Source organism: Amblyraja radiata, chromosome 39 (assembly GCF_010909765.2).
Source record: "Amblyraja radiata isolate CabotCenter1 chromosome 39, sAmbRad1.1.pri, whole genome shotgun sequence".
In the NCBI taxonomy this organism is placed as follows: Eukaryota; Metazoa; Chordata; class Chondrichthyes; order Rajiformes; family Rajidae; genus Amblyraja; species Amblyraja radiata.
Window position 1 is genome coordinate 8,929,968 of NC_045994.1, and position 10,343 is coordinate 8,940,310.

Genomic DNA, 10,343 nt, shown 5'->3' on the forward strand with positions numbered 1-10,343 from the left:
GCCTGTTTCCACGCTGTTTGTCCAAAAGATTGTAAATTATCCTAAGTGTGAAGGATGGTGTTAGTGTACTGGGTGATCGTTGGTCGGCGTAGACACAGTGGGCTGAAAGGCCTGTTTCTGCTCCGCATCTCCAGTCTAAAGGAATAACAGATCAACTAGCAGCTGCAAGGAGAAGATGCAGTAGTGCGTCATCCACGATTCAATTACCTTTCATCTTCTCAAACCAATAGATGCAATGCACAATTTTTTTCTATCAATGGCACATTTTTTCTGTAAAATGGAAGCCTACAATGAAGATTTAGCAGCAGATCAATTCATAGTTTTGCGCTGAAGAGAAATTAAGCAAATTACTGGTTGGGACAGCGGTAGAGTTGCTGCCTTGCAGCGCCAGAGACCCAGGTTTGGTCCAGACTACTGGTGTTCTCTGTATGGAGTTTGTACGTTCTCCCCATGATCTGCGTGGGCTTTCTCTGGTATCCTCCCACACTCCAAAGACGTACAGATAAATAGATTAATTGTAAATTGTCCCTAGTGTGTTGGATATTATTACTGTGTAGGGATCGCTGCTCGGCACGGACTCGGTGGGTCAAAGGGCCCATTTCCACACTGTATCTCTAAACTAAACTAAATGGTTGACATTCTCCTTAGCTTAGAAGAACAAGAGGTTGTTTAAAGATACAAAATTTCAAAAAAACCCAAGATGGTATATCCAGAATCAGGGACAATGTTCTCAAGGTAAGCAGTTGACCATTTAGGACTGAGATGGGAAATCTCTGTACCCAAAGAGCAGTGAATCTTTTGAATTCTCTACTAAGAGCACTCTCTACCTGTGCAGGCTCATCTCCAAGAGTATTTCAGACCAGGATGGATAGGTCTATCAGCAGTGGCCATAGTAGGAAAGGATAGGAAAGGTTTAGAGTGATATGGGCCAAGTGGGATCAATGTACATTGGTTGGCGTGGGCAAGTTGGGCCGAAGGGCCTGTGTCCATAAGGTCCATTATGACTCGATGAGTAGAATTCAAGAAATTGTATTGATTTTTGTTGACTGAGAAAGGTCTGAATAATGTGGACAATACACTGGAGATACACGCCAATGACGCACAAATCTCCTTCAGTGTTGTGGGAATAACTTGGTCCTGTTTCTCGGTATGTTTTTATGTGGGTAGTGGTGGGTGGGGGGGGATAGAATAGAGGGAAACCGTTTTGTCACTTACCTTGACGGGGATGCGACTTTTCTCCTAGTCGCATTTTCACCTCCCTCGCAGCAGAACAACTTTTCCTGGAGACGGCCCAGAGCTTCAGCAGTGGGCACGGCGCGAACTTCCGTCGGGGAGCCAGAAGAAAGGCTCCGGCCTGCTGACCGTGGGCGTGGCGTGGACTTACCATCTCGGAGCCAGGGATCGCCGGAGAAGAGCTCCAACAGTGGCCAGCCTGCGGCCAATAACATCGAGAAGTCGCTGTCTCCGGTAAGAAAGTGGCCGATTTGGGCACTCCCAAGCGTGTTACATCCATCCCGACGTCTGAGCTTCGATCATCCCGAAGAGAGCGCATGTACATCGGGCCATCCGTAGCGGCGACTACGGAGGGATAAGGCCCCAAACACAGGTGAACAAAAGAAGGAAGATTGACTGAACTTTATTGCCTTCCATCACAGTGATCACTGTGGTGGATGTTTATGTTAAGTTCTATTATGTATTATGTTCGTTTATTTGCATGGCTGCATGGTAACTCAAACACTGTACCTTAATTGGTGCATGTGACAATAAGTGTGAACTTGTACTTGAAATTAAACAATCATGCATGCAATGTTGCAAAGGTTGATTACTGCAGCTTTAAGATTAAAAGCTTGCTGCAGCCTTGGGAGTCTAGGACCAGGGAAAATAGATTTTAATTAGTGTTGCAAGTCTTGCAAGAGTGAAACCAGCTAACATCTTGATATTCTCTCCAAATATAGATGATACTGGATCAATTGACGATTTTAAATCTTCAGATGAATAAAGTTATCATAACAAATATAGTAAGAAGTATGTGTGAAAAGTTAGGTGTATGGCATTAGTTCACTGATTTGGAAATCTCAATAAAAAGTCTTGAAAGCTTAGAGTCCCTTCTACAGCTGTTCCTCAACTTACGATGAGGTTATGTCCCGATAAACCCATTGTAAATCAAAAACATCGCAAGTCGAAAATGCATTTAACATGTGCAGTTTCTTAATATACCGATTACATTTCTTTAAAGCATATTGGGATGCTCTGAACGGGACATTAAAGTCTGTTTATAGACTTGCCAGTCATGCCAGGAAACTGCTTTATTATTTATCAGGTGAGTTTTAAGGGCAAACATGATACAGTACAGTATTTAGCAAGATGAAAAAAAGATAGAAACATGTTTAATACACCTAACCTACCGAACATTCTCTCTCTTCTGATAAGGCTCGAGAATAGTGGGAGAAGGCACCGGGGCATCGACACGTGTTGAGTGTTTAGCAGGCAGTGTTCTTCAGGAAGATACCAAGTTTTGACTGTCTCTTCTTTTCATTATATATTTCCCTATAGCAAGCAAGAGCATCCTGTAGCTGCCTGTTAGTTTTTGCGAATCTCTCGTAATTGACGTCCATTTCTTCCAACATCCGTACGCCACTGCTGATAGTGGCAAACGCCTCCGCCAGTTTCTTTGTAGTGAACGTTTTCGGTGCCACGGGTATAACTTCTTCCTCTGCCTCTGCTTCTTTACTTCTTTCTTCCTCCAGTTCGATCGGCTCCTCATTGGAATGGTCTTCAGCCTCAGTGCCAACAAGCTCATGAATATCTTCTTCATCAATGTCCAATTCTAGCTGTTTCCCAAGCACTAATATCTTGTTATTTACTATGTTACCAACAGCAGAGTCTTTGTTAAAGCCTTTGAATGTGTTCACATATGTCTTCATAACTTTTTTCCAAACGCCGTTCATGCATTGCTGTGTGACTCCTTCCCATGCTGCAGCGATGTTCTGGATAGCATTGAGAATGTTAAAACCTTTCCAAAACTCTTGGAGTGTCCGGCCAGATTCAGTCGCTTCAACAGCCTGCGCAAACGTTTGGCGTAAATAGTAGGCTTTGAACGCAGCTATTGCACCCTGGTCCATTGGTTGAATGAGTGCGGCTGTGTTTGGCGGCAAACACACAACCTTTACATCGGGATGCATGTTTCTGATATGCTGCGGATTGCCTGGAGCAATATCGAAGATCAGAAGAATTTTGAATGGGATGTTGTTTTGCCTACAATATTCTCTTGCCTGCGGAATAAAACAGCTTAGAAACCAGTCTTCAAACAATGCTAATGTCATCCCGGCTTTCTTGTTATGGCGATAATAAACGGGAAGTTTATGCTTGCTCACATTCTTCAATGCTCTAGGGTTCTCCGAGTGGTGGATTAGTAAAGGCTTTAATTTGAACCCTGCAACATTTCCACCCAAAAGCAGCGTTACACGCTCTTTGCATGCCTTGAATCCTGGCATTGTCTTGGACTCTTGATCAATGCATGTACGATCCAGCATACGCTTCCAGAACAAGCCCGGATCATCGACATTGAATATTTGTTCTGGCAAATATTCCTCATCCACAATTATCCGATGCAGCTCTTCCTTAAAAGCTTCGGCACCTTCAGTATTGGCACTTGCCGCCTCACCCCTGACCTTCACGTTATGAAAATTATGACGCCTTTTGAAGCGTTGGAACCATCCTGGACTTGCTGTAAACACTTGCGTATACAAAGGATCAGCGCGCTCTTTTAGCCTTTCGAAAAGACTTCTTGCCTTAGCCTGGATCGTCAATAGGCTAAGTGGCATGTGCTTCTGTATCTGATCTTCCATCCACGTGGCAAGCAATCGCTCCATATCTTCAATCAGCCCAGCTCTTTTCTTTGTGATGATCGTGGATTTAACCGATGCTGACGATTTTGCGGCATCACTGATTCGCTTCTTATCCTTTAAGATGGTCGAGATGGTCGATTGCGAAAGTCCTAACTCACGTGCGATGGCCATTATTGGCTTGCCGCCTTCACGCTGGCCAATTATCTGGAGTTTCATCTCAAGAGTAATTGCCTTCCTCTTCTTCTTCTTCTCACAAGGAGCAGGAGACACAGATGGGCGTTTTATAGACATGATGGGATGCAAAAAACAACAGTACTGTACATTGTATCCACAAAACGCTGGCAACACAGTACACAGTTTACACGTATGGCTGACTGGGAGCTGCGGCACACTGGCGTTACACAGCATCACGAGAGTATCGTACCGCATATCGCTAGCCCGGGAAAAGATCAAAATTCAAAGTACGGTCTCCACTGAATGTATATCGCTTTTGCACCATCAAAGTTCAAAAAATCGCAAGGGAGCACATGTACTTTGTATGCCCCCAAGACTGGATTGATCAGTATTCATTATAGCAGGACCCTTCTTCAGGCTGAAAGTAGGGGGGTGGGGGCAAAGGGAGGGGGGAATTGAAGAGCTGGACTGACTTTTCTTACTTCCAGCTCTTCAGTCTGAAGCGGGATCAACACCTTTGCTTAGTCCGCCTGGACCTACCTGATCTCCTGGTTGCTAAACACTTTAATTCTCCTTCCCATTCCCACAATGACCTTTCTGTCCTAGGTCTCCTCCATTGTCAGAGGTAAAACACAAATTGGAGGAACGGCATCTCATATTTCACTTGTGCAGTGGTATGAATATTGATTTCTTTGGAGTAACTGCGACATTCCCTCTCTGCATCCAACCCCCACCCAAGTCGTACCACTTCTCGTTTTCACCCAGCAAACAGCTAATAATGGCCTGTTTCCTTTATCATAGTTACTTTTTTGCATATCTTTAATTCATTGTTCCTTATCTCTCCACATCACCATCTATATCTCTCGTTTCCCTTTCCCCAAACTAGTCTGAAGAAGGGTCTCGACCAGTAACATCACCCATACCTTCTCTCCAGAGATGCCTGTTCCACTGAGTTACTCCAGCTTTGTGTGTCGATCTGAGGCAGACATACTTTAACTTGGCATAATGTTTGGCACAGACATTGTGAGCTGAAGTGCCTGGTCCTACGCTGCACTGCTCTGTCACACTAGGATTAGTCGTTGGAGGACAATTGGCCTGTATCACTGATAATTGGCAGCTCATTCAGATTTATCTACAACATACACAAAAGCAATGAAAATAAGAGCAATTTATCCAATCCTTTGTTCATACAAAAAAATCTTATTTAATAGTCCTTGTGAGTTTCACCGGTACAAAGCGTAAATTATTCACAGAATTCCAAAAACGAGCCTCCTTTATAAAGTAAACTGCAACGGCATCTTTCATCATGACAGACAAAAACAAATATAAGCATCAAATGCAGGTTCGGTCACTTTACCACGTTTCCAAGGCTTCACGAGTGAGGTCTTCACTATACTCTTTCTAAAGCTTCGAGCATGATAATGCTGTTCCCTCTAATTACCTGGTGAAGAGAATGCAAAGTTAAAAACCTCACTGAAAGGATAGCTAAATAGTAGTTAAAAAGGAACCGCAGATGCTGGTTTATATCAGATAGGCACAAAGTGCTGCCTTAACTCAACAGGGCCAGGCAGCATTGCTGGAGAACATGGATAGGCTACATTTTTTGGTTGGACACTTCTCCAGACTGATTGAAGTGGAGAGTGGGGACAAAAACATGGAGACGAAAAATAAAACAGGACAAATCAGGGCTGGCATCAGATGACAGATCTGTCTTTTCCTCTCAACCCAATTCTCCTGCCTTCTACCCAATAACCCCCAACACCTTTACTAATCAAGAATATGTCATTCTCTGCCATTGAAATATCAATTGACGGCTTCCACAGCCATCTGTGGTAATGAATTCCAGATTCACGACCCTCTGCCTAAAGAAATTCCATCTCATCTCCTTTTTAAAGGTACGTCCTTTTATTCTGAGGCTACGGCCTCGGGTTCTATAATATTCATACCACTGGGTTGTAAGCTGCGCAAGCGAAATATGAGATGCCGTTCCTCCAATTTGCATTTAGCCTCACTGACAATGGAGGAGACCTAGGACAGAAAGGTCATTGTGGGAATGGGAAAGAGAATTAAAGTGTTTAGCAACTGGGAGATCAGGTAGGTCCAAGCAAAGGTGTTGATCCCTCTTCAGACTGAAAGTCAGGGGTGGAGGTGAAGAGCTGGAAGTGAGAAAAGTCAGTCTCCACTTTATCCAGGCCTATCACGACTTGGTAAGTTTCAATGAGGTCCACCCTACAAAGTTTTTTTGTTACATACTATCCAGTCAGAGGAAAGGCTGTACATGATTACAATCAAGCCATTCACAGTGTACTGACACAGGATAAATGGAACAACGTTTGGTGCAAGATACATTTCTGTAAAGCCCAATCAAAGTCTGAGTCTCCAATGAGGTAGATGGTAGGTCAGGACTGACCTTTAGATAACTACAGGCACAAGAAACTGCAGATGCTAGAATCTTTGAGTAAAACACAAAGTGCTGGTGGAGGGAATGGGCAGACGACAATTCCGGTCGGGAATCTTCTTCAGACTGATCAGAAGGGCAACAACCTGGAACGTTGTCCGTCCAAGGCTGGTGCTGTATTGAGTCAATAATTTAAATAGATACAATTGTGGATTTGTGCAACCTGTGCTGTGGCCTACTGCTGACATATTCGACGGATACATTTATTTTAAAATCTCATTGAAATGAATACGCTGGTCCACACACACATAGTAGCTCCACTGGCGAGAATGTTTATCCCGAATGACCTATGACCTGGGCATGCGCAGTTGAACTATCGAACTCGCTTATTCACTGTAATAAACGCAAGTAACTTACCACCATGCCAATGGTATTCTGTTGGCCACCCTGTGCCATTTCCAAGGATTCATCCACGACAAGATTCATGAAGGGATCGAACCCACGTAGAATTCCTTGCACATGTCTTCCACCGTTTAGTTTTACTGAATAAAACAAAGCATGAGAAACCTTTGCAGTCTCCTTGATCTCTGAACAGAACAGGGTGGTGCAGTGGCGCAGCTTGTAGTGCCCATGCCTCACAGCGCCATAGACGCAATTTCGATCTTGACCTCGGGTGCTGTCCATGTGGAGTTTCCTGTTCTCCCTGTGACTGTGAGTTCCTTCCGGGTGCCCCAGTTTCCTCCCACACCCCAAAGATGTGCAGGCTTATAGGTTAATTGGCCTCTGTAAACTGCATGCAGAAGTGTATGAGAAAGTGGGATAACATAGAACTAGTGTGAAGGGGTGATCAATTGGTGGACTGGACATGGTGGGCAGGGCAGAAGGACATGATTCCATGTTGTATCTCTAAAAATAACTGAAGTGGGATGATTTAATAATAGGAAACGGTCAAGTGTTTAATGCAGCACCCCAGTGCAAAAACAATAAATTGACAACATATTCACCATCCAGAAATCAGGATCACTTCCTCCATCTTAATTTATCAAGATTGTGGCAAAACATTATTGAAACAAATATTTTGCAGCTTTTCCCAAAGAGACCACTAATACCTTTAATCTATTTGCAGTTGCACAAATGCAGCTTCACAATCTTGCCTACTTCACAGGAGTGCAAACATTCAGCAAAAGCAATCAGAAATTTGCCTTTCAGAACAAGAATTGGAACCAGCATAATTAAAGCTACTGTTGTGCAGCACACCACACAATCAAGCAATTTAAATTTAAATTTAAACTTAATTAAATTAGGGTTCTGGTCTAATGCACAAGGGGATGATGCAAACTATGTATGGAAAGTCACACTGGTATATTCTTACAGATTTACACAATTTTTAATTGAAAAGAATTGGTGAATTACCACTTACACAGAAATTTAACTGATGGCAGCAGTAGAGTTGCTGCCTTACACTGCCAGAGACATGGGTTCAATCCTGACTATGGGTGCTGTCTGTGTGGAGTTTGTATGTTCTCCCTGTGACCGCGTGGGTTTTGTCCGGGTGCTCAGGTTTCCTCCCACACTCCAAAGACGTAAGGGTTCGTAGGTTAACTGGCAACTGTAACATTGTAAATTGTTCCTAGTGTGTAGGGTAGTATTAGTGTACGGGGTGATTATCGGTCGATGTGGCCTCAGTGGGATGAAGGCCTGTTTCCACGCTGTAGCTTTAAAGTCTAATGTTGGTGGGACTTAGTCAAATCACCATTTTTTGCTTAGTGACTTCCCAGTTTTGGCAGCTTTCAAGATTTTGTGAAAGACTTTTTAAAATAATTATATACAGTATTTAGAGAAGTAGCTATTCTTGGCAACATGGCTCGGCGTGCACCCTGCGGGATTTGGTGAGAATAATTCATTTTTATATTGGAATTAACATATATGTCTTTATTGATACTATCACTTGTAGTAGTGTTATTAACAATACATATTGTGGTTTTTCATTTTTTTTTTCGTTTCTCTTTTCTTTCTTATATATAATCAAATTATTATTTAATCACTCTCTTAATGATTTATAACTGTTCTATTCTTTTTCTATCATTATTTCTAAAAAAATAGTAGATAAGTATTACTAGTGTTTTACTTAATGCAAATTGAATTAATTTGATATAAAGTTGTTTGAAGCATTGTAATTGATTACCTTTAATAAAAAAATATATATCAGAAAAAAAAAATAATTATTCCAGAGTTTCCAAATTGTACAATACAATACAATACAACCCTCCTTACAAAACACTCCCCAGCTCTTTTAAGACAATTTTAATTCAAAACTTACGTGACAGCTTCTTGTCCATGAATCTAAAATTTAAAAAAATCTGGTCAATGACTTGTCCAGGCTAGGTTAAATGATGGGTTCTCAAATCATTTAAAACCCAAGAACCTCGTTATCAATACTTATTGGAATTAAATACTGCAAAATTAATGCATAATATTTAAACAAGAGTATCACTGACATCCTGCTGTTCACTTTTACTCCAGCATTTTGTGTCTACCTTCAATTTAAACCAGCATCTGCAGTTCTTTCCTACAAATTCTAGTATTAGCTGATCTGATTGAACTGGTGCGCTACAAAGCCGACAACTATATTCTGCACTCTATCTTCCCCTCTACCTATTGTACTTGAGTTTAACATACATTTATGTATGCTATACCTGATCCATGTAAGAAGAAACTGCAGATGCCGAATATAGACACAGAAAACTGGAGTAACTCAGCGGGTCAAGCAGCATCTCTGGAGAAAAGGAATGGGCGATATTTTGGATCATAGAAACATAGACAATAGGTGCAGGAGTAGGCCATTCGGCCCTTCGAGCCTGCACCGCCATTCAATGTGATCATCCAACTCAGTATCCTGTACCGGCCTTCTCGAGACCCTTCTTCAGACTTATACCTGGTCTATTTACAGGGCAGGTAAAACAAAGCTTTAACCGTGCCTCAGGTACCTGCAAATAATAATAAACCCGAGTCTAAACCCGCCACCGCTTCTCCTCCTTCCCCCCGGGGCGGCTGTGCCCGGTAGGAGCGGCCGGGCTGTAACTGCCTCCCTGGCACGGCCCGGTGCTCAGGCCTGGCGGCTGCACATGGGCGCGGCCTACGCCAGCCGGAGCCCGCCCTCACCCGGCGGCCCGGGAGGGTGATGGACGCCGCCGGTCGCCTGCACGCGAGGCCCAGGCACGGTCGGGTGGGGTCGGATCCGCAGCTACTACCACTACTACTACCACTACTACTACCGCCGGCCACTCACTTCTTCAGCTCGGGCGGGTGCGCTTTGCTCATCTTGTCCTCGCCGCCGCTTCTCTCAGTCCCGCTCTCCCGTCGCGCTCACACACACGTCAGAGCGTCAGCGCTCGGTTACTGCGTCTGCGATGTGCGTGCGCAACACGATTCAAACAGCGACCCCTCGTCCAATCAGATCCCAGCATCTCCCTCCCTTCAACCAATCAAATCTACCCTCACTTCAACCAATCAGATTTAGACTCCATTGACCAATCAGCTGCATTACCCTCCATCAGCCAATCAGATCCCAGTATGACCCTCCCTTCAGCCAATCATCTCCCAGCTTTTTTCCCCATTACAACAATCAGTCTTGACCAAAGATACTAGAGTAATAATGGATGATAATGAGGTTCTCACCAGGGTCTCTTCTATAGCCCCTAACTCTGCTCTCACTCCCCATCCCCCCCACTCGTAACAAGGGCAGAGTCCCCCTTGTCTTCATAGAAACATAGAAACATAGAAATTAAGTGCAGGAGTAGGCCATTCGGCCCTTCGAGCCTGCACCGCCATTCAATATGATCATGGCTGATCATCCAACTCAGTATCCCGTACCTGCCTTCTCTCCATACCCTCTGATCCCCTTAGCCACAAGGGCCACATCT

The 10,343-nt window shown here is 43.7% G+C and overlaps 1 protein-coding gene across 2 annotated transcripts; it reads right to left on the reverse strand.

Annotated features, from left to right (window-relative positions):
- Positions 1-2,287: 2,287 nt before the first annotated feature.
- On the reverse strand, positions 2,288-9,854 carry snrpg (small nuclear ribonucleoprotein polypeptide G). 2 transcript variants are annotated; one of them, XM_033014067.1, is made up of 4 exons: positions 9,710-9,854; positions 8,741-8,763; positions 6,838-6,962; positions 2,288-4,094 (listed from the first exon to the last, which is right to left on the reverse strand). In XM_033014067.1, the coding sequence occupies exons 1-4, from the start codon at positions 9,739-9,741 to the stop codon at positions 2,481-2,483; spliced, it is 1,794 nt and encodes a 597-aa protein (XP_032869958.1). In that variant the 5' UTR covers positions 9,742-9,854; the 3' UTR covers positions 2,288-2,480. The 2 variants fall into 2 exon arrangements, with proteins under 2 accessions (XP_032869958.1, XP_032869959.1); XM_033014068.1 differs by lacking the exon at positions 2,288-4,094 and adding an exon at positions 5,203-5,463 and having other exon boundaries at positions 9,710-9,849.
- Positions 9,855-10,343: the final 489 nt, after the last annotated feature.